This window comes from Nicotiana sylvestris, chromosome 6 (genome assembly GCF_000393655.2).
Source record: "Nicotiana sylvestris chromosome 6, ASM39365v2, whole genome shotgun sequence".
Taxonomy (NCBI): Eukaryota; Viridiplantae; Streptophyta; class Magnoliopsida; order Solanales; family Solanaceae; genus Nicotiana; species Nicotiana sylvestris.
The window spans coordinates 52084866-52110233 of NC_091062.1; the positions used below are offsets into that span (position 1 = coordinate 52084866).

General features: G+C 37.0%; 2 protein-coding genes across 3 annotated transcripts; one reads left to right on the top strand and one right to left on the bottom strand.

Moving 5' to 3' along the window:
• Positions 1–459: 459 nt before the first annotated feature.
• On the top strand, positions 460–16198 carry LOC104227336 (thiosulfate/3-mercaptopyruvate sulfurtransferase 2-like). The gene is made up of 12 exons (XM_009779559.2): positions 460–722; positions 1662–1847; positions 2436–2495; positions 2674–2736; positions 2973–3097; positions 3180–3342; positions 6403–6462; positions 7109–7167; positions 8996–9077; positions 14686–14749; positions 15709–15776; positions 15901–16198. Exons 1-12 carry the CDS (start codon positions 615–617, stop codon positions 16000–16002), a joined length of 1140 nt encoding a protein of 379 aa, XP_009777861.1. The 5' UTR covers positions 460–614; the 3' UTR covers positions 16003–16198.
• Positions 16199–19015: 2817 nt separating this feature from the next.
• Positions 19016–23069, bottom strand: LOC104227335 (phosphoglycerate kinase, cytosolic-like). Of its 2 annotated transcripts, none has more exons than XM_009779558.2 (6): positions 22515–23069; positions 20813–20890; positions 20458–20718; positions 19824–20141; positions 19574–19732; positions 19016–19420 (listed from the first exon to the last, which is right to left on the bottom strand). In XM_009779558.2, the coding sequence occupies exons 1-6, from the start codon at positions 22707–22709 to the stop codon at positions 19226–19228; spliced, it is 1206 nt and encodes a 401-aa protein (XP_009777860.1). In that variant the 5' UTR covers positions 22710–23069; the 3' UTR covers positions 19016–19225. The 2 variants fall into 2 exon arrangements, with proteins under 2 accessions (XP_009777860.1, XP_070006199.1); XM_070150098.1 differs by lacking the exon at positions 22515–23069 and adding an exon at positions 21069–21305.
• Between the last annotated feature and the right edge of the window lie 2299 nt (positions 23070–25368).

A 25368-nucleotide genomic window follows, 5' to 3' on the forward strand; every position in this document is an offset into this window, starting at 1 on the left:
TATATAGGACTGATAGCGATTATTGTTCCATTGCCCTTTCTATATTTTATTTATTATTTTTTACCTTTATTTATATTATATTTATAATTTTTATTATTGCCATAATTATTGTCCTTCCCACTTATTTGTTGTCACTTACGGTGGTGATCTTATTTGTATGGTTTCTGTTGTTGTTACAGATCTTTTGTTTTTGAGCCGAGGGTCTCCCGAAAATAGCCTCTCTACCCTTATGTATAGGGGTAAGGTATGCGTACACTCTAACCTCCCATACCACACTAGTGAGATTATTACTAGGTGGTTGTTGTTGTTGAACTTTATTCTTAGTAGTTGAAAATTTATTGTTAATATAAATTGAATGTAATAATGAGTAAATCATTTTATCAATTATTTTTTTAATCTTTACATATGTTTATTGTTATAATACTAGAATAAATAAATTAATTTAAAGTCCTTGGCATCATCTATCATCACTTCTAAGAGCTGCAGCTGTTAGATCCTGCAATACGATCCCATCTACCTTTACTCAAACAAATTACTTATCAAACAAAAGTTGAGAAAAATTCCCAAAAAACGGAGCCCCTTTCACTTGGTAATATGTTGTGATATTCATTCCTATGGCTTCAGCCGTTTTATCCAAGAGTCTCTTTGCCAACCGCTTTCTCAAATCCTCCTCCACTTCCTTCCTCTGCCCAAACCCCCGATTTTCGCTCTCTGCCTTCACCGTGAGTTCTCCTATATTCATTCACTACTTGCTATTTGGTTTCCTTTATGTTTTTTGCTTCTAGTTGTATATGCAAATCTGGTTCATTTTGATGATGATGCATTTTCTTCAGTTGGTCATTGTTATCATCGTAGTAGCTATTTACTAAACCGGGTTTTTGTGAGATTATCTATTTAATAATCCCTTCTTGCAAATAAGATGTCAGTTAATTTTTTTTGTTATTGGTTCAGCAGAATCTAGTAGCTTTGGCTCACTCTTGTATAGACGTTAAGAAATCTACTAAATATATATAAATAATAAATTTGAACCCAATAACTTAAATGGTCAGGGTTTTAGTGGAATCCCGAAGTCATAAAATTCAAATCTTGAATCTGCCTAGTTGCAAATCTTCATCTTTATTACTGGAATGATTAAGAGTAATAGCTTGTTTAATCAAGCTTCCAAAATTTGCTTATTTTGAAAAGTATTTTTTTGTTAGAAGTTTTTTTCTGACATAGTACTTTTGGAGAATAGCAGTTTGTGTTTGGCTAATCAATTTGAAAAGTATTTTTGCTAATATTAGAGCATCCATTTGTGTTTGGCCAAGGTTCTAATAGTGCTTTTAGGGAAAAGCAACTTTTCCAATTTTTGAAAAGCAGCTTCTGGCTCTGCCACTACACAAAAGTATTTATTTTTTATTAAAAACTTGGCCAAATACCTCAACTCTCTAAAATAAGCATTTTTTCTTCTTCAAAAATAACCATTTTCGACTTCCTAGAAGCTTGGCCAAACAGGCTACAAGAGTTATTGGATAATTTTAGTTCTTGGGAAAAGTGTGATTTCTTTCATGTCATGTGGAAATTTGTTAGCAGCACAACAACTTTCTGGCTCTTATATATTCTTGTATTTATTTGCCATAAAAAGTTGACAACAGTGTTTATCATTTGCTTAATCCTTGCAGAGGAAACCATTTCATTTGCAAGCAGCTCCAATCTACTACTCTAACAAGGTTATTGATTCTTTTACTCGTATGGCTTCCTCAACTGTTGGGGCACAACCATCATTCTCAACACTAGCAATGTCAACCAATGAATCGGTTGTTTCAGTTGACTGGCTCCATGCAAACCTCAGAGATCCTGACTTAAAGGTGTGTGATTGATGTTTTTAATCTTACTGCAGTGCTAACCAGTCAAACGCTTGGTAAACAATAAAAATGGTGATAGTCTGTGGTGGAGCCATGAATTTATACAAGGGGATTCAAAAATGTCACATTTGGGATCTGAACTTATGACCTAAAGCAATTTGTGAACTCTTTTTGCCACTTATAGAACTTTCCCCTGTGTCAAGGGGATTCAACAACTTATCAATAGCTAACAAAACTAGTTTTACCTATTTGCACAGTATAGTGTTTCGACGAAGGGGCTTGATAAAAAAATGTTTGGACGAAGGAGATTCAATTGAACCCCCTTCCTTCAAGTATGGCTGTTATTACAACGGTCTAACTACATTTTCTGTTCTAAAGAGTAAACCTAAAGTTATGATATTTTTGCACTCAGCCCATGCCTTTCAAATGTACAATGATTTCCTTTTTCTTTTCAAATCTATTTAGCAATGCTTTTGCATGTGTTTTCTTCCCTTTTCAATTAGTTGGGTGAGGAGTGTGGTGCAGGTTGTATTATGTAAGGCATCTGTCATACAGAACTGAAATGTTGTTTCTTTTTCCTTTTTCCTAAAGGTGTTAGATGCATCTTGGTACTTGCCAGACGAGCAGAGAAATCCACTTCAGGAGTATCAGGTGGTGGCTCCTAAGAAATTTTTCTTTGGTGACACTGCTTTATCTTGATTCTTTGATTGCTTTGTAGTAAATATCTTCGTAGACAAGCAATTTTCATTTTCTCATTAGTTTCTTTTATGGTAATTTGTTCAACAGTCCCCTTGTTTCTGTTTTTTCTTTCTAACTTTGCTTTGAACAGGTCGCGCACATTCCTGGAGCACTGTTCTTTGATGTGGATGGAATATCTGATCGAACTACAAATGTGAGACATCTTCCCTGCTAAATTTTTTTCTCCTCTTCAAAGAATGATTTTGCTCTATGTAAAGGCAAGTTACTAACCTTCTCTGGCTTCAGTATTGTACCATCTTTGTTTCATTTTAGTCCCATCTGTTTCTACACTTGTAGTAGATGCTTTAGCTAGTCATCCAACATGCTTTTGAGATGGATGTCATCACCTTTTATGGTATAAAAAACTTCATTAATTGGTTGATTTATCAGTTGCCGCATATGTTGCCATCCGAAGAAGCATTTGCAGCTGCTGTATCTGCTCTTGGTATCAAAAACAAAGATGGTGTCGTCGTATACGATGGCAAGGGCATTTTCAGTGCGGCTCGTGTTTGGTGGTGAGTTATTCATTTGATGATAAAAGACAGATAAGCCCATGTCATCCAAAAGTGACTAATCAATAGCAAAATCGGTAATCAGGACGTTTCGAGCTTTTGGACATGACAAAGTTTGGGTTTTGGATGGTGGCTTGCCAAGATGGCGTGCTTCAGAATATGATGTCGAATCAAGTGCATCTGGCGACGCGATTCTGAAAGCTAGCGCTGCCAGTGAGGCAATAGAGAAAGTATATCGAGGACAGATGGTAAGATAAATATTGTTTCCCATGAGCTTATTGAATATCAGTTAAAAAAAAAGATTTCCGCAAAAAAGTTAATTTTTCTTTAACCATTCTAAAGCATAGCACCTTTTGATGCAATACTGTAATAGGACAATATTCTCTGAGATAGGCTGTATTCTTGGACTTTTGCTGCATCATACCAAATTTTGTTTAAGAATTGTCTTTCTTGGTGCTTCCTGAATATCCGGAGGGCTCAATGGACATGAGGGTGTCTACTTCTGGGTTTCATGTTTAACCTTCGTTATGTAAGGGATGTCAACTTTTGCTTAAAAGTCAAGTCAGACTGTCTTTTTAGATTCTTTTCTCCTTTGCTTTGTGTACAAGAGGTGGACTTAAAAACTCCTACTCTATGCTTAAGAAGTCAATTAAATCCATCATGTTTCCTATCTCCTTAATTCTATTCACTTTGTTTGAAAAATACAAATAGTGAAGATGACGATACTTTACAAATGTTATACATTCGTTTTCTCTTTAGCACCTATGATTCCCTTCTAACCATATAGTCCAGATTATACACAAAGGTATGTAGCACCAAATATGTTTCTTATTCTTTCCAGTCTTTTGTTCTTGTCAACTGTTGAGTGATTGCTTGAAATCTCTTGGCATGTCCCATATAAACCCAACTATAGTTAGAATCTTTTTCCATATCTGCCAGAATTATCTGCAATGAAAAAAGAGATGATTGACTTATTCTAAGGAATTCACACTAAAAGCATCTATTGCACAATGGATATTCTCTCTTCTGTAATTGTTTTTTCACTCTCTTCTGTAAATTGTTTCGAGTCAAGCGAGCAGCATGACTTATATCCACCCAAAGCATCTACTTTTGTGGGGTCTTTAACCTGTCGACAAGAGGGGGTTGCTCCGATGGTCAGCACCCCCCACGTACAACCCCAGGGTCGTGGGTTCGAGTCACCAAAGGAGCAATCAACTGTTGAGTGATTGCTTGAAATCTCTTGGCATGTCCCATATAAACCCAACTATAGTTAGAATCTTTTTCCATATCTGCCAGAATTATCTGCAATGAAAAAAGAGATGATTGACTTATTCTAAGGAATCTTCACACTAAAAGCATCTATTGCACAATGGATATTCTCTCTTCTGTAATTGTTTTTTCACTCTCTTCTGTAAATTGTTTCGAGTCAAGCGAGCAGCATGACTTATATCCACCCAAAGCATGCTACTTTTGTGGGGACTTTAACCTGTCGACAAGAGGGGGTTGCTCCGATGGTCAACACCCCCCACCTACAACCCCAGGGTCGTGGGTTCGAGTCACCAAAGGAGCAATAGCTCCAACAAAGGGGGATCAAAGGGGAATCAAAGGGGAGGGGAATAAAAAAAAAAGAACCTCCAATGTCACTGATTTTCCAGATCTGCCAGACTTGTCTGCAATGTAGAAAGAGATGATGCACTGATTCTAAGGGATCTTCACACGGAAAGCATCTACTGCATAATGGATACTCTCTCTTCTGTAAATTGTCTTGAGACTTCCTCTTCATATTTTGGAATCTTGTCGATACATATTTCAAGTTCTTGACTCCTGCTCCACATCGTTTTTCCATGGTGACCATATGACTAGATCTTTCTCGTCTTCTTAGAATTGCCTTCCTATAGAAAAATTACTTCTTATTTTATTCAATTTCTTTTCGACACTGGAAAGTATAGGCAGTAAGGACATCAAGTAGGTAAGGATGTCATCCAAAACGCTATCGGCCAGTGTAAGTCTTTCCCCTAAAGATAAGTATTGCTTCTTACAGGAGTCGGCTTCTTCTCACATCTATTAATGACACTTCACCAAGCACCTAGGTCTTTAAATTTTGCTCCCAAATACTGGGGAAAGTAGACAATAGGGAATGTTTCCACTTCGTAACCTAAAATCACTGCCAAATAGTGTATCACCTGATCAGCATCACGGGAAAAAATACATGCAAGTCATGAAACAAGGTTGGAGATGACATCATGGTCAAACTTAACCGACAACCAAAGCATTAAGAGTCATGGTCATGCCTCATAACTTGATCGGAAGGTACTAGGATCCACTGAGGATGGTCAATCTCATATTCGTGTACCCTCTTTAAGGTGATCCATGGAATGGAATAGGAGATCTCCAGTTAGGTTAGGGATTTGAAGCATGAGGGTTGTGAATTCCTTTACATAGTCTCTCGATGCTGTCAGTTTGCTTCGACTCCTTCAACTTCCGCCAAGCCTCATATATGACATTGACAGGATAGGATTGGTTTTTGAGCTGAGTCTTGAACTGGTCCCCAAGTGCCACTGTGACAAAGACCCTTCTCCATGTCAGCTTTCTTTCTGTGCCACGGGGTAGCAGTGTTGGTCAGATATAGGACTGCGTTACGTACTTTGCCACATATTCAATCGCGAAAGCAAACTGTCCAAGTGGTACAGTGAAAACAGCCGTCTTTGTGCTGAATCATTTATAAAATTTACCTAACCTTCCAAACGAAGGCAAACTGTCACAAGTGCTGCAAGCACGCTTAGTTTAAGACTTAGGCTGTGACAAGGTGGTATCAGAGAACCTTGTATTCCTACATTTGCTCTGACCAATAGATTGAGAGCATATATAGTGTTTCTGTAACATAATGATATCCAACTTTTACGGATTAATTGAATTTTAAAACTCTTGCATTCTATCTCGACATGTAAGTTTAACATCAAGGATTATAAATTGGAGCTTTTGGTAATTTCCTCTATTTACTGCAGTGCCAAAAGTTTCAACTAACTAATGTTGTTTTCCATAGCATGAAGCTTTTCGAAGCAAATGATATGATATTTGACAAGTTTCTATTTTCTTTCAAGCTTTGTCTTCTTGGGGCATGAATATGACGAATCTTTGCAAGTACCTTTTTTCCCGTTGGAATATATGTAAATAGTGTTGAAACATCAGTTTTTCTTGCCTTATAAAACTGTCGGTACATTTTCACTCTCCCTCTCTTTGTAGCTTCTGAAATTGTGCGTTTAATGTATATTGTTTTAATATTTCGGTTAGAATGTTTTTTTGTGCAGGTTGGACCTAATACCTTCGAGATCAAGTTTCAGCCGCATCTTGTCTGGAATCTCGATCAGGTTGGTTTCCTTGTTGTGCTTTCTGCCTATAGCACTTGCTGGGAGCAGCATCTATCCATGTGTCACTGAAGCTGGTGGTAATGGCAAGGAACTTTTCTGGATTATCAAGATCTAGGCTGTATTCAGATTCAAACTGCTTATAATTACATTATTTCTCGTTCCAGCTACAATTTAGAGCTGATGGATGGTAGGTCTAGATAAAAGGTACAACATGAACCGAACTAGTAATAGATTGTGATTAGTGGGTATTAAGCAGCTTGTTGATTCATATTTGTGACCCTTAGTGCAACTTTATTCTGCAAAAACCTGCTCCAGTTTCCTTGAGTGACTGGGAGAGCTCCACTGAGTTTCTGAAGAAAATCTAGGACTATGACCTTTATTGGTTGTTTTCTGCTGAATACTTAGGTCTGTTTCATTGTTTGGAGAAGCTGGTTATTGCCGCTCTTTGTGAATGTCAACAGTTGGATGACTGTATGATAGTCCAATATTGGAAAAAATGCGAACACAATCTTTGTCCTTATTTTTACATCTGTCAACAAGATTGATCTTTCAATATGCTATCCATATTTAACTATATTTTCTGATATTTTGTCATTAATTCTAGCTTAGTTATAGATTTGGAGATATAATTTGTTTATATTCTCAGGTTAAAAGGAACATTGAAGACAAAACATATCAGCATATAGATGCTCGGTCCAAAGCTAGGTACTTCATTATGTCTGCGAACTCATTTTTTTATACGTGATAGACTAATATGCTAAGGTATTTGCTCAACAATACATGTACCAAGATGAGAAAGTTATTTATATATTTTATTTTTGTCCATTAGTTCTTGAAGCAATTATTGCCTTTATGACCATTAGATTTTACTTCTCCCTCCTAATTTATGTGACACATTAAGTTTCAAAATGTTTCACATGTGCTACAAAAAGTAGTGATTTTTTATTGGACCATCCCATACCTCAAAGATTTCAACTTCATTAAAAGCACAAACTTAACTAATGAGGTGATGCTCTCCTTTTCAACAATTAGTTTAATATGCTAGTCAAATAGTTTTTGTGCCTTGCCAAATATGTCGTATGATTAGAGACGTGGGAGTAATATCTTTTGGCATGTCTTGTCATCTATAGGACGTTGCTGGATGCTCTCCTTTTGAATAATTACTTCAATATGCTAGTCAAAGAGTCTTTTGCTTTGTTGTATGATTAGAAAGGCCGGAGTAATATATTTTGGCATGTCTTGTCATCTAGATGGCCTTGATCGAATATATGAAAATTTTTCTTTCTTGCAATACATTATGTTTAGGACATGAGGGCAGAACCTGCTACTCCTGATGTGACTGTTGGCATAGCCAAATTAAACATTTAGCAATGGCTCCAATTAATGTGCCTTAGCTAGTAGGAAAAATCAGATAAACATTATCAGTGGTTACCCTAGGGAAATGGAATCCTGAAGATGTTGCAAATATATCCTTCTTTGATCTGCTCAAATTCGCCATAGTTATGGAGTAAGGAGTTATTAGTGTTATAAGACATCTTACATATCTACGGGTTCATGAATGGACCACTCATTATGTAATGTCTTAAATAGGTAAGGGGTGCTTATATATGTTTTCTTTACGGTTTTAGATTATTATAGCAACTTATTTCTTTAACTGATGTGAAAGGAGCATTCTCACATTGCCCCCGCGGGTTACTCACTTGGCAAAGGTTGAGGAAGTTGTGTCTAGGTCACAGGTTGGAGTCCTGTGCCGAGCAAACTAACTTTAGTTTTTAAGTGGAGAAGGGTAGAGGGGCGGGCCCATTGTCCCCGAGTTCCGAATGTTGCAGTTGGCCAAAGGGTCCGGTCCAAACGTATTTCTCGGTCATAAAAAAAGAGGGAGCATTCTCACATTATCTTTTACAGTAGGATTTCTTCCTTTATTGGCGCCATCACTTTGCTTAAAAATAAAAAAATGTTGATGGCTGCTGTCTTTTAGGTACTGTATCATGATGGTCTCGGAAAAATCATCTTAAGAATAGTTTTTACAGAGTAGGTCATATCCACATTTCAAGTTGTTTTGGTGAAGTTGCTTTCTTAGTCATTTTTATTCTCAAGAATTATTGTTTCTGCATAGTCATATCATGGAAGCTAGGCGCAATATTGCTTGTCCAAGAATAAGTAATTGTGTATATCTTCTCTTTTCATTTAGCTATAATACAGATGCTGCTCTCTTCTGTTTTAAGTTTAAAACAAAGCTACATCAACGTGGTACCCAAATACATACAAACATAAAATATGTTGGTGTGGAGCAATAGTTTATGTTTTTTGGATAATTAAATGTAAATGTTACCTGACATTAGATTAGGAAAGAAGCTTTTATTAAAAGGAGATAATAGAGGCCATAAACTCAAAATCTACTACACTTGACTGAAGCAACTGCAACTGTTTTAATGTGCAAATTTTCTAGAATTCATTTTACGCAAGCTTAATTTTTTCTAGAGTTAATCAATATTTGTTTATTTATCAAGAGTTCTGTTTTGCACCTTTTTAGGTTTGATGGTGTTGCACCAGAGCCTCGAAGAGGAATAAGAAGTGGACATGTACCTGGGAGCAAGTGTATTCCGTTTCCACAGGTGAGGATCGGTTTGTTGAAGAAAAATGATCTTTTCAATATTCTGAGGCAGTTATTCTATTTCATCTCTTGTATGAACCATTTCCTGCTTGAAATTGAGATATGCCGAAGTATTTTCACTTGAATAGGTTAAATTATTTGTATGCTATTTCCAAAATGTATTTGATGCTTTGATACCAAAATAATATCAAAGTAAGAAACAACTAATTAAGTAAGTTAACTTAATTATAGACATGAAAATTTTCGTACAAATGGGCTGGCTTCAACATCCATAGGATTGCTTACCAAGCCACACAAACAGTAAACTTGCTTATAGTCGCAAAAATTTTCTACCAATGGGCTGGCTTCAACATCTCGAGGATGGCTTGTCAAGCTACGCAACTCGGAAACCTTTTGTTTTACAACCAGCTTTAGCTGTTATAACTCAGAAAATGTTCGTACTACAACTAGCTAACTTTCGTAGAATATTCTTAGTCCATTTTCATATAAGGATAAGCCTTTTCATCCATTTCGAAAGAAAGAACAAGAGAGAAATTTAGAAGGAACACATATATAATATATCACAAAGATTTACAAAGGTTACTAGATGATCTTCTTAGTACTACATAGCCTCCTTTATATAGGGGATACGAGGTTATTACAAGACAAAAGTTATTACAAGACAAGCTTATCTACAAGTGGGTCCCCTTCGACATAGTGAAGGACTTTAGCTAAAATAACTATTATACATGACAAAGCTTGTGAAAGTATGTGAAAAAGGGGTAATATACATGTGGAAGCATGTGAAAGGAAGGTAATATATATGACAAAGCATGTGGAAACATGTGGAAGCATGTGAAAGTGGGGCCCAGAGAGTATGGAAATATGAGAATTTTTTTATTGATATGGATTGATGATTTCTAGGATTTTTTGGCCGGTAATGTGGGATTAAGGTGAGAATAGCATGGCTTAAGGTTCAAATCCTCATTATCGGTTGGCGTCGATTCTGCTCTGTATTTGGCCTTGTCTTCTAGGCTTCTTTTCAATTATCTTGTGTAGTACCGCTTGGTGCTTGATGATCTTGTTCTTGTGTTCCTTCTCCTTTGTAGGTGGAATTTGAGATGTAACATCAATTATGTAGTCTCAACCTGGCGACATCATGAGTGATCTTATATCGGATGCCTTCATAAAGTGTCTGGTGTTCCTCTGCTGCTTCTCGGACCCGTTCCCAATGGGGACGAGTGTTGGTATAATTTCAATTTGCCCATTCATTTGGCCATATTTCTCTTGGGATATACTTATTTTGTTGGAAGATAATTCTTTGTGCTTTGATGTGTTCTTCTTCCATGGATAAAATGGAGACGGAAAATTTCCACCAGAATGATATTTTTGCTTGTGCCGGGACCATTCTGTTAATAATCTTCAGCAGTCTATGGAACATAAATATCTTCGCTTTGCAGGAATCTTTGAAATATTTCATCCAATACCTACGAGTCTTGAACCATAATATGAACACTTTAAGAGCAGGTTCATATTTTCATGGAATTTAAGTGCAATGCGTTCAAGGACTTTGACAATTTTTTTTTTCCTTATCAAAAAATGTTGTCAAAGTCCTTGAACGCATTGCACTTGAATTCCATGAAAATATGAAAATATAATACTGGTGACATAAATAACAGAAAAACCATGAAAGTTCTTGGGGAAAATCTCTGGCTTGTGGTATAAATACATGACAAAATGGATATTGTGATCGACCCTAGATGGTTTAAGAATGGATCATCTGTGTTGCAGAAAAGCATGGAGCTCGTAGTAAGTTCTTTCCCTTATGATGGATGGATCAAATGGATTTATGAGGTTGAATAACTCTGGTGGATGATCTATTAGTTTTAATAAACTGGTTTCTGAGACATTTGTAAACACAAAAATCTGGCTGGTGGGCTTTTATTTTGACCTCATCTTCTTTGGTGAAAATCTTTTTGAGATTTTCTATCTCGACCAAAAGAATTCTCAAAAGGATTTTCGCTAGAGAAGAGGAAGTCGAAACATATGGCAACCAGCTAGATCTTTATTTTTACAAATGTACCAGTAACTAGTTTATTAAAATCGATAGATCACCCTCCAGAGTTCACAATGGAAGGAACTTATTCCGAGTTCCAGGCTTTTCGGCAACACAGAAGATCTATTCTTAAACCATATGGGATCAATCCAGAATATCCATTTTGTCACATATTCATAGCACAAGCTAGAGATTTTCCTCAAGAACCTTTATGGTTTTTCTTGTACTTATGTCACCAATATTATATTTTCATGGAATTCAAGTGCAATGCGTAAGGACTTTGACAACATTGAATCTGCTCTTAAAGTGTTTCTATTGTGGTTCAAGCCTCGAAGGTATTGGATGAAATGTTTCAAAGATTCCTGCAAAACGAAGATATTCATGTTCCATAGACCGGTGAAGATTATTAATAGAAAGGTCCAGGCACTAGTAGAAATATCATTCTGGAGGAAATATTTCGTCTCCATTTTATCCATGAAAGAAGAATACAACAAAGCACAGAGAATTATCTTCCAGCAAAATGAGTGTATCCAGGAGAAATATGGGCAAGTTGGATTATTAACAGAAAGGTCCAGACACTAGTAGAAATATCATTCTGGTGGAAATATTTCGTCTCCATTTTATCCATGAAAGAAGAATACAACAAAGCACAAAGAATTATCTTCCAGCAAAATAAGTGTATCCAGGAGAAATATGGGCAAGTTGGAATTATACCACACTCATCCCCATTGGGAACGGGTTCGAGAAGCATCATAGGAGTACCGGATACTTTACGAAGTCATCTGATATAAAATCACCCATGACGTCGCCAGGTCGAGACTACATATTACACCTCACATTCCACCAAGAAAGGAGAAGGAACACAACAGGACAAGATCGTCAAACACCAAGTGGTACAACAAAAGATAACTGAAACGAAGACCAGGCCAGATATGAAGCAGAATCGACGCCATCCGATAATGAGAACTTGAATCTTAACCCATGCTATTCTTACCTTAATCCCACATTATCTGCCAAAAACCCTAGAAATCATCTTCCCATACCAAGAATAATTCTCATATTTTCATTCTCCCCGGGCCCCACTTCCACACACTTTGTCATATATATCATCCAACTTTCACATGCTTTGTGATGTATATTACCTCTCATTCACATCCTTTCACAAGTTGTATTTGCCCTGACGATAGATGTGCTGACGCGACACATTCAAAGGGAAGTGTCATGGTGTATGTTATTTGCAGATGACGCAATACTAATTGAAGTAGAAGTAAACGCGAAGCTTGATAGTCAAGTCTAACCCCAAGAGAAATAGTTCCAAGTATCTTGGGTTTTTATCCAGGGTAACGGGGAGATTGACGAGGATCTCACTCATCGTATTGGAGCGGGGTGGATGAAGTGGAGGCTCACATCTGATTTTTGTGGGATAAGAGCGCGCCATTAAGACTTAAAAGGGTAACTTTTACATAGTGTTGGTTTGACCGACTATGTTGTATGGGGCTGAGTATTGGCTAGACAAGAAATCCCATGTTTAGCAGATGGAAGTGGCAGAAATGAGGATGTCGAGATGGATGTGCGAGCATAACAGGAAAGATAATATTAGGAAGGAAGTTATTCGGGATAAGGTGGGAGTGGCCCCTAAGAACAACAAGATGCGGGAATCGAGGCTGAAGTGGTTTGGACATGTGAAGAGGTGTAGCATAGGTGCCCCGGTTAGGAGTTGTGAGAGGTGGACCACGTCGGATCTGAAGAAGGGTAGAGGTACGCCCAAGAAGTACGGGAGATAGGTGATTAGGCAGGACATGACATTGCTTCAACTTTTTGAGGACATGATCCTCGATAGGAAGGTGTGGATGTCGAGAATTAGGGTTGAAGGTTGACAGGTAGTCAAGAGTTTCTTATTCATAGATCTCTATTTCTATCTGCTATATTGTTCGATTCTGTTATCTTATTTCCTTGTTGTTTTTATTGTTTGTTGCTTCCTTTCCAATGTCCCTTGAGCCGAAGGTTCTAGTGGAAACAGCCTCTCTACCTTTACAAGGTAAGGGTAAGGTCTACATACATATTACCCTCCCCAGACCCTACTTGTGGGATTACACTAGGTTTGTCATTGTTGTTGTCATGTATAATAGTTGTTTTACCTAAGGTCTTTCACATGTATAAGGGGACCCACTTGTAGATAAGTTTGTCTTGTAATAACCTCCTAGCTCCTATATAAAGGAGGCTATGTAGTACTTGGAAGATCATCTAGTAATCATTGTAAATCTTTTTAATATATTATATATGAGTTCCTTCTAAATTTTTCTTTTATTCTTTTTTCCGAAATGGATGGAAAGGCCGATGCTTATATGAAAATGGAATAAGAATACTCTAAGAAAGTTAGCTGGTTGTATTACAAACGTTTTCTGAGTTATAACAGCTAACGATGGTTGTAGTGCAAAAGTTTTCCGAGTTGCGTAGCTTGGCAAGCCATCCTTTGGATGTTGAAGTCGGCCCATTGGTAGGAAAACTTTTGTGACTACAAGCAAATTTACTGTTTACGTATCTTGGCAAGTTATCCTCCCAATGTTGAAGCCATCCCATTTGTAGGAAAACTTTCGTATCTGTAATTAATAGCCTGTTTGGCCAAGCTTCTCCAAGTTGAAAAGCACTTATTTTTCAAAAAGTGTTTTTTTTTTTCAAAGTTGAAATGTTTGGCCAAGATTTAGAAAAAAAAAAGTACTTTTGAGGAGAAGCAGAAGCAGTTTTGGAGAAGCAGGAAAAAGTAGCTTCTTCCCAGAAGTACTTCTTTGAGAAAAATACATTTAAAAGTACTTTTTAAAAGCTTGGCCAAATACAAATTGATGCTTAGAAGTACTTTTCAAATTAATTAGCCAAACAGAAACTGCTTTTCACCAAAAGTACTTTTGAAAAAAAGCACTTCTCAAAATAAGCTGATTTTCCAGATTGGCCAAACAGGCTATAAGTTAACTTAGTTGTTTCTTACTTTGTTATTATTTTGACGGAGTATTGACTTTCAAGCATTGGTATCATTTGGATTATCGGGTGCATGACATTGTAGGTTTCTCACATTGACAATAAGGAAAACCATGAGCTTCTAAGTTTGATACATTTTGCTTAAAACCTTTTGAACGGAGTGTTAAAAGAAGAAATTTCAATAGTATGCCTCTCGTGTCAGCCATGAATCATTGTGGGCATATTGGGCTCTTGGATTCTACATTGATGCCCTTGTCTGTCTGCAAAGATTCTTGAAAGATGAGGCCTACCTTCTCTTTGCCCCACTAAGGTGCACCTAACATTGCACCTAATCCCTGGAAAAGCATTGTGTATAGCCACCTCTTCAATTTTCTTGCTTCTTTTCTTCGATGATTTATGTAAAGACCTATCTAGTTGAAGCTCTGAATCAACCTTGGATAGTCTCCAGCACTATGAGAGTTTGAACCAATGAAATGTGAGCTTCACACTGTTTTTGCTTGTAATTCCTTGTTTCCAAAAGCTTAATCCTAATTAATCCTAGACTAGATCAAGTTCTGTAGCTATATGATAAAATCTATCTGTTTGTGGTGATTCTTCTCAGATGCTGGATGGCTCGCAAACACTCTTATCCCATGAAGAGCTCAAGAAAAAATTTGATCAAGAAGGTAGCAATTGGTCTCGTGTTCTTAGCTTAGAGTTTGGGCATGTTTCATTTATGTAGTTTTGCTTTCCTGCTATTTTTAGTCTTATTGAATATTAGATCTCATAAAAACTGTGAGCCATATGTGAAAGAGGGCGTGCTTGTTTGAGGCGGGTTCAAGACCTGAGGCTACCATGAAGCTCAGGTTGGGTGCTTCAGTGTAAGCTCCTCATTGCAAAGGCTTGCCGCTCATTGCCTATAGGCAGTCCGGCACCTCCTTTAAGAGGGCAACACTACAATAAATATAGTCGGCAAAAATGGAACATTTATTGTTAACAACATTTTCCTTGGTTATTAGAAAAAAGATTTGCAAATTTAGTATATAAAACGTAATATTTACGAAAAGAACTTAACATTTACATGTAAATCAGAAAATATGAAATAGTATGTTAACTTAATTGACTTGATTTTTTCTTCATATATTTCTCTTAATTATAGTTTTTTTTTTAAATAATCTATTCTCCATATAACAACTGCGTGTATATTAGTTATTGTTTCTTGCATTAAATACATTTTTCTTTGTTTCTTAGCAATTTTTTCCCACTAAAACCATGCTTTAATTGTATTTTGTGCTTTAAGCCCCCGATATATTTTGGTGTTTTTCTATGCTTTTTGCCTCTAACAGTCATGGCAAAAAAAAAAAAAAAAAAGCAAAAGAGCTTGGTTTACATATTTAGGTGTTCTTGAGTTTGCTCGTGTTGTTTTCTTCTTCCACTTGCGTTGATGCATTATCTGGCATTGGAGGAGTAAAATGTTATTGCATTTAATGCAATTATGGCACATTGAAAAGGTTCCCCTTTGAAATGAAGAGTTGGCACTTCTTCATTTGGTAATGTGATTTTTCTTTAATCATGGATTGTATATAATTTGGACATGCCGTGCCCTTTAGGTAAATATGCTTCAAATACTTGGTTCTTTTGGCAGGTATCTCTTTGGACAAGCCTGTTGGTACTTCTTGTGGCACCGGTGTAACTGCTTGCATACTTGCATTGGTTAGTTGAACACTCTCTCTCTCTCTCCCCCCCTCTCCCCCCTGCATATCCCCCCCTCCCCTCTTATGTGGCTACTCCATTGTCGCAAAAGAGGGGTGACCTCAATGTTTGTTCATCTCTTTAGGGCCTCCACCGATTAGGGAAGACTGACGTTCCAGTCTATGATGGTTCGTGGACAGAATGGGGAGCCCATCCAGATACCCCCGTCTCCACATCTGAAACATGAAGAAAATGCTCTCAAGAGAGATGTTCGTAAGGTCTGCTTTGTTTTTATTGGTGAACTTCGATGATTGTGAATCTAGATCCATTTCTTAATTGTTGGTGTAACAAACAGTCATTGTATTGTTGAATGACAGGGATAAGAAATATTCCTCAATTGTACGAACTACCTTAATTTTACCTTGTGTTATATTTTGGAGCAACTTGTCTCGTATTTTTCCCTGATCTTAATGAGGTCAAACGTGGATTGGAGAGCTTTGAGCCCGATCAAAATCTTTGCAATAGTTTAAATTATCCTTCCGTTATACCTCGGTTAAGTTTTTTTTAATCATTAAATCTTTTTGGAAAGTTTTGGAATTTTATCTACAAGTGGGAAACTCATGCATCATCTAGTATATGGCATAGGAGATGACGAGCTTTTGTTCTTAATTTGAAATTTGAATGATCCCCTATCTAGTTAGACGCTAATTAGTACTTGAGGGGGGAAGGTTTTTGTCTTCTTCAAATTGAGTAGTCTTGATTTTTTAATGCAGTGTTATCTAAGGCGCGCTTAAAGCACGCTTAAGCCCTAAAGCGAGGCTCAAAACATGTTGAGCGCGTTGCCTCGCTTAGCTGGCGCTTCAATGTTGTCTTCAAGGCTCTAAGGCATACTTTTCCTTGCCAATGAGCGTAATCCTGAAGAGGCAACACTAAACAATTGATATTTTACTTTATAATTTATTTTTTTTTAATTTCTTTCTCCATATATTTGGTATTCATGCTTATAGATATTAATCTTAGACTACACATATATATTTGTAGTTTTTCTTCATTTGCGCCTTTCTTTATTAAAGCACACGCTTTATTTGCGATTTGAGCTTAAAGCCTCAATAGACCTTAGAATATTTTTGCGCTTTTCGCCTTTGATAACACTGTTTTAATGAATCCTAATTGTTAGGAGTACCATTTTCTATTATGGAGGTGTATACAAGTAGTTGTGAGTTCGACGCTAATTAGTACTTGAGGGGGTTGCTCTGATGGTACACACCCTCCACTTCCAACGAAGAGGTTGTGAGTTCGAGTCACCCCAAGAACAAGGTGGGGAGTTCTTGGAGGGAAGAATGCCGAGGGTCTATTGGAAATAATATCTCTATCCGAGGGTCTATGTGTAATCTGCGTACACATTACCCTTCCCAGATCCCACACATGTTTCTTTTGAGTTAACGACTGACTCGAGGAGAATGAGAAGACAGCTTTGGCAGAGCTTGAGTAAGTGATTTTGGGGACCAATACCGTAGAAAAAGCCAAGAAGATGAGGCCGTGAAGGCAAAGGAAGCCGATGCAAATGCGAAAGAAATGGATGTGTATGGGGTCTTTGGAAACAAATACATGGACCCCTAAAACCTTCTGAGTAGAAGAAAATCAGAAGGATTGAGGCTACATGTGATAACAAAGGAGATTCAGGAACTTGGCGATTCATTTACTTCAAACATAAATCTGACTACAGAGTACATGCCATATAGCTTCTGGCAGTGCAAGATGTTAGCAACATATTGTTATGGGACTTGACTGTTGGTTTGGAAGGTGAATTACAAAAAGGTAATGAAGGCTCTTACACCATAATTGTGAAGAGGAAAAGGAGATATATAGGTTGGAGGAGATTCTATTCGTAAATCTTATAGTAAGAACAAAGAACCTGGCAAGGGTGTCCTCATTAAGTACTTATACCATAGAGGAGTGGTGACGTGTCATAGTTACTTACGTTGTTTAGGCAGTTATAGAGTGAAATAAATACTGATTCTCTAACTACCTATCCACTTCCTCATTATTGTGTTACTAGTTCCTGTCACATGCAAGTAATATTGAAGGTATGGCATATGAATCATATAAACCTGTAGTGTACTGAGTAGCAGAAAATTTAGAGGGAAAAAATACAAGCTGAAATTAATGAGCAGTCGGCCTATTCTTTATTGAACGAGACAAATGATTTGATATTGTCAGAACCTACAAAATTGAACAATTAAATTTGGTTAGGTAGGTAAAATATATAAAGATTTATATTTTGATATTATTAGGTGCCAACATGTAATATATTCGAATTCTACATAATACTTCCTACTAGACGATGTTCTTAGTATTCCAATAAAACTAATGCCCCGAGTTACACAAATACCCATTTTCGCGCTTGGAAGAGTAATTGCGTATTGATAAAGAAAGTAAATACAAGGATAAAGAGAAATGATATAAATCCCAATAACTGACCCTTGCATAAAATATAATGTAACAGTTACAGTTGTTATGCGTGACCACTGACTGCATCGTTTTAGAATGCCAGGAATCAACTCATTCATTAACCATTAACAAAGCAAACTCTCTGATTATTTCTTTAGTTTTCTTTTGCCAAGAGAGGAGTACTGGGGAAACATAAACACCTAATGGAAGTCAATCCAAAAAATTAGATCAAAGAGAAAGGTAACAATCAATGAAAAAGAATTGACTAAAACAATTTGCACATCCCATTCTTGTAGCATGCACATCCCAAGTTTGAAGTTTTACTTAGCAAAATCAAAATAATAATAATAATAATAATTCTGGAACTTTTAATAAAACCCATTATTATCCAAAGACTAGATTTCAAATACTCACAAGTTAGTCAATTTGCTTGATTATAATAAAGTTGATATTTCTACAATTCATTGTCCGATATGATTAATAACAGTAAAGAGAATTTGGATAAATAAGGGTATGCAGTTTCATGAATACTCATAGGAAGTAACACGGAAAATGAACACTTGTTAATCTGCAGCTTTCCTCCGCATGCCAAAAATTATAAACTTACAAAATGTACGTATAAATTTGAAAAGCCAAGCGTGAAAAAAAGAAAAGAATAAAGATGTTCAAACAAGAAAACTAATTGAAAGGTTCCCCTCGAATACATGATACATGTATTGGAACTTCAAACGTTGATTCTTAAATCTGCAAAGACTATACGTTGCCAACTCCTTTATAACAAACCAGTAATTAATCAGTAACTAAAGCAATAGACATCAACCACTGGAAAGATCTGTATTATTATCAAAAAGCAGAGTACCCTTGCCCTGTACTGCCACAAAATGAGAGCCCAGCATACGCTTATTACAGTTTGATCCACCTCGCTACACCACTCTTTAACACTCATCTTAATCCGCTAGTATCAAAATTCAAACAGAACAATTACAAAAAGCGAAAAGAGGGAAGAGCATAAATATTGCTTAAGCATCATCGAGGGCAAGGACCCCAGGAAGCTGCTTCCCCTCCAAAAGCTCCAAGCTGGCACCCCCTCCAGTTGAAATGTGACTCATCTTGTCTGCAAGTCCCACCTTTTCAACGGCGGCAACAGAATCACCACCCCCTATGATTGTTGTTACTCCTTTTCCACTAAGCTCTGCCAGTTTTTTCGCAATAGCCTGGATTATATATGCCAAAAGAGATTATACATGCAGTCAACATCAATTAACGAAAGGAAGCATTCTACGCTGCCTCAAAACTCTACACCAGAAAAATAATCCTATTGGCACATAACCTCATTGGCACAACTAAACGAGATCTTCGATTTATACCTCTGTTCCAGCAGCAAAATTTTCAAACTCAAATACTCCCATAGGTCCATTCCATATGATAGTTTTGGTGGTATCCAAAGCTTCGCCAAAAGACTTGATAGCATCAGGTCCAATATCTAACCCCATCCAGCCATCAGGAATTTCAGATGCTGGAACAATCTGAAAGGCCAAAGAAAAAAGGATCAGTCATAAACAGTTAAGACAGTGACTATAAGTAGAATAAGATACCATTGCCAAAAAAGCCGTTTACCTTGCTGTTGGCATCAGCAGAAAACTTGTCTGCTATCACTACATCAGCAGGAAGCAATAAAGATACACCTTTTGCCTTTGCCTTTTCAATAAGTGATGTTGCTAGATCAAGCTTGTCCTCCTCCACAAGTGAGGATCCAACAGAGTATCCTTGGGCCTTGTAGAAAGTAAAGATCATACCTCCACCAAGCAATAACACGTTAACCTTCTCCAAAAGTGACTCTATCACGCCAATCTTACTTGAAACCTTTGAACCACCAACAATGGCAGCAAATGGCTTCTGTGGGTTTGATACAGCTCCGACAAGATAGTCGAGTTCCTAAAAGCATCATGATTCGGGGTAAGAAATAAAGATAAAAGAAAATTAAGACACCTACAAGGCAGTAAAAGAGTTCCAGCCTAATACACAAAACTGTGTTAACCACTATTGACTATTCAATATTGTGCTAGAAAGGTCAACATACTGATTTCGATAACTGTTATGTCTTTTATGACTTATTCGTGATACTTCTGTATTTTATAATTAACTGAGCAAGAAAAATATTGTGCTGGACGATTGAGCTAATCTTAGTGCATGCTTGTTCCCGACCTGCCAAATTTTCTTCTTACATTTCACGGTCCAAAGTAATTTGTACCTTTTGCATAAGGAATCCAGCAACTGCCGGTTTCAAGTACTTAGCAACCCCTTCTGTGGAAGCATGTGCTCTGTGTGCAGTCCCAAAGGCATCATTGACATACAAATCTGCAAGAGACGCCAGCTTCTTTGCAAACTCGGGTTCATTCTTCTCCTCTTCTTTATAGAATCTCACATTTTCCAGTAGCAGAACTCCTCCTTCTGGTATTTCGGCAACCAACTTCTCAACTTCTGGACCAATGCAATCATCTGCCATCTTGACCTGTGGGTAAAATTGGAGTACGACAACCTCTTTAGACAGCCCTAGAAGAAACAATTACCAAGAAAGATAACCAGAAACAGAACGTGAAACAGACCTCAAGTCCCAATAGCTCTGACAGTCTTGGTACAAGTGGCTTCAAGCTGTATTTTGGAGTGACACCTTTTGGACGACCCTGGAACCAGCAATTCAATAATCAGAAAACAGATACACGGAGAACTAAAAGATAGAGAAACTTCACTAACAGGAGATGGTAAAAATAATTTACAATAAAAATGCAGAATTATCACAAACAAAGTCCAAATAGAACTTTCAACTACTGAAACGAGCAAAGCTTGGATGTCCTTTTGTACCTCCATATTGGTTAGCTAGACCTTCTATCTACGTTGCGTCCCATTCAAGTGACCTCCAGATTACTTTGTTTCTCTTTTCCCTTGAGATAACATTCTCTTCACGACCTTTTCCTTTCTATCTTCCCACATGATTATAACCTCTTTACCAGCTTTCCTTTAGGCCAAGACTGAGTCCCTCTTTTGCATTCCTTAAATTTTCTCTTGTAGTAACTTTTTTATAAATAGATTTTTATTCTTAGACACTTTTAAGTTGAAGCTTAGAGATAGAAGAAAGGGGAAGGCATGTATACACTGGAAGTGAGCTAAAAACAATTTTAACCAGATGTTGGTATGCCGACAAAAGTAAGACGGTGGGGTTCATTTTATCGTGTTTGATTGCAATTATTTGCTTGAAGCTTTGCCGGTAACGTAAATACTAACCAAACTAATGTAAGACCCCTTTCCTTTTTATCCTTCCAATCCTATCCCAACACCAAATACCCTCTAATCTATTTCTTTCTTTTCTATGCCAAACTAGACATGAGCAAGAGAAAGGCTTTCTCTTTCCTCTTGTTCCATTCTTTCTCTAACCTCCAAACCATAAGACAATGAGGAAACATTTACCAAAGAGAAAAATCTATTAGAAAATACCCATTAACCAACAGGTCCTGATCAAAATATGAAACTCACACATACTATAAACACTCGACATGCATAAGTGACAATACACAAGTAATTACAAAATAAACTTGACAATATAGAGAAAAAGGGAATTTAGAAACCGAAAATCTACTATGGATTTAAGTCATATATACTGACAATATAAAGATTTTTTACACTATTAGTATATTTTTAATCTAAGATAGCAGCCAGCAGGTTAGTTGTCCTTTTAACCATGTTATTAATTAATACTTATCATTTAGATTTATCTGTAGCTACCTAAGAAATGACAATCTTACATAGATTTACCTGTAACTACCTTAAAAGCAATGCAGAGGTAAAACCTTAATTAAAGGGGTTCAAAATAAAGAAATAAACACACGAGGAATCCTAGGTAATTCAACATCTACTATATATAGAAAAAATAATTTTGACCTTGTATATAAAATGCAATTTCCGGAGTTTGGATGAACCCCTTGCACCCCCCCCCCTAGTTCCACCCCTTCTTATAAGTGACAATATCATATAATTTACCCGTACCTACCTCATAAAGGACAATCTCATATAGATAAATGACGTGATCGTGTAAATACTGTTACACCGCCAGTCCATAACTTAAACTCATCTATGACATATATTGACAAATATCAACAATAACATCTCTAAATTGGTACTACTAGAATCGGAGGCTAATGGTAGGAACAGTAGCTCGGATTCTGGTGTCATCAGTAATAAAGCGTAGTAATATTGGAATAATCAAACTAAAAGAAAAGCAAAAGGCATTTGGTTTATAATAGCAAAGCTTACAAGATGAGAGGCAAGAATAACATGAGATCCATGTTGCATCAAATACTTAATGGTAGGAACAGCAGCTCGGATTCTGGTGTCATCAGTAATATTGAAGTTGTCATCCAATGGAACATTCAAATCAACTCTCACGAATACTCTCTTCCCTTTCAGATCTGCTTCTTTCAGTGATCCCACACTCTTCTTCACTGCCATTTCGTGAGAATGAAAAACTCAAAATTATGTGATGTTCGTTCGTCGGAGAAACCGATGTGTTTGTGATCAGGGGGAGGATGGAAAGGCTTTTAAACTGTGGGAAAGCGCAGAAGAGGCGGATAGGCTGCTCAAAAGTAGAGGCGGTGGGCTTGGGTTGGGCCACAAGTTATTGGGTTTCTCGAAGTGATGAGGCGTCCTTCTAGAACCTTCTCCAGTTAGTGCCTCAGTGGTCTCCTGGCAGAAATTCAGAAACAGCCATATTTTGAGCTGGTAATTGGAAATAAGCCACACTTTCAAAATTATAATAAAATCTGTTGGGAAGGAAATAAATAGACATGCATAGCTAAGTAGTAAAGGAGTACTCTATGTGCTGCGGATCGGATCAAGTATAGCAGAGCATCACAAATCTCCAAATATGCTCCTACTCAATTGTTTGGGTACCGCTAGTACCTGCCTCAAAACTTGTACGAAAATATGCAGAAGTGTAGTATGAATACAAATACACTGTACTCAGTAAGCATCAAGTTTAGCCTCAGAGAAGTAGTGGCAAGGGATCGATATCGATACTTACTAACGGTCCAATAATCAGGTGAAAACATAAATAAAATATGAAGCAAAGCATGGTATCATCAAATAGGCATAAAAGTAAGAGACACACTACATAAGGAATTTAAGCACGCTTTTCATATAAAAAAGATCAAATCATTTATCAAATACCACAATACTTGCATAAATGCATGATGTATGTCAACCAACATTTATATAAAATCCACTATATAAGTCAAAATATACAAATATGCATGCTCGGGGATCTCTTCTCAATACCTCACAACACAAATCCATATGCCTAACATAGGCCATGTGTCCAAATCAAGCGCCAAATTCGAGTGTCTACGCTCACAGGTCCCAAAGTAACATAGATAATCACCTGACTCCGGAGGGACAAATCCATATCGAAGCGTCTATCATTTTACAATGAATGATCTTTTAGTGCCAAAATTCCCAACTTTTCTCAATACTCAACTTTCCAACTCATGCATATGTGTATGAAATAATATAATTTAAAAAGTACCGTAAACATGAGAAGATATATGGATAAAAAGCTCACATGGCTAAAAGATTGTTATGAGTAATCACGTAATTTTAATTTATCATAACAATTCAATGAGCAATTTCAACATTGATGTGTCTAATTATAATATTTAACATAAGTAAATTAAGTCATTTAACCACTAAATCATGAGTCAAATAAGAAAAGTGTATGACTATAACGTAAAAAGAAAGTTCAATATGAAACTATAAACATTTATCCCCAATTTAACAAGTCATACCCTTAAACATGCTTCTAAGTCATAATTGTGCCTTATCATGTAGTCAAATATTCAATAAAACATGGATAATAAATTCATATAGTCCAAATAAGGCATAATCATAAGCCAAACTCTACTGATAAAGTCATAACCTAGCTACGCATAAGGGCTCGTCACTTCGCATATAGGTGGCTCCTAAATCAAGCAACAAGTAGCAAATACATCACTATGATGAAAATTTCCTCTTACAAATATAGACAAGAGACTAACCTCAACTGGAGAACACCTTCAACCTTCAAAAATCACTTTCCTTTTAAATCCACCTCCAAACGACTCGACTCTGGTCAAATATTACTTAAATGAGTCATATAGTGCTATAAAAATCAATCTCAAACAATAAAGCTTCATTCTTTAATCAATTTTCAAAAAGTAAACAAAAGTCAATCCCGACCCACATGATCAAAATCTGAGTCTAGGGATAGATCACGACTATCCATAAGCCCACGAGTCCAAATATGTGATTAGATTTCAAAATCGAGTACAAATCGGCCCTCAAATCTCCAAAATATACTCTCTTAAGTTGTAGAGAAAAATTTCAAATTTTTCTTTGAAATTTCAAGTTTTAGGTGTAGAGATCCATGTGGAAGCAAGATATATAATTAAATACAAGTAGGAATTACTTATCCTCAAATATTCCCTCTTCCCATGCTCTAAATCTCAAAACAATGTAAGAATGAGCTAAACTCAAAATATAAGCCTTATTAGGTATCATTGCATCTGCGGAAATATTAACTGGTGGTGCAACATTGCTTATTTCACAAAATAGCACTTCTGCGCACTATCAGCTCAAGGCCCAGCCTCGCATTTGTGAACCAAGCTCCGCATATGCGGTCTCGCAGGTGCGATCTTAACCTCGCACCTGTGACCTCCCCATCCTGGCCAACATCATATCCACGACCCATCTTCCGCAGTTACGGTCTTGCATGTGTGACAACAACTCGCATCTGCGACATCCCCCAGCCTGACCAACATGTGCATCTGCGCAAAATACATCATAATTGCGGACTTCATGGGCCATCTCCTCCATCGCTTATGCGCACCCATCCTTGAAAATGCGATTCCGTAGGTGCGAAGCCCCTGGCCGCAGGTACGAAGCCCCTGGCTACAGATGCGACTGCACCAGATCCCTGCCAAACCAGCCATTCCTCAACAAGTTTCAGATGGTCTAAAACTCACCCAAGTTGCACCCGAGTCCCTCGAACCCCCATTGAACCATACCAACAAGTCCACATACTAATCCAAACTTATCCAACTCTCAAAACACTACATATAATATCAAAACCAAGAAT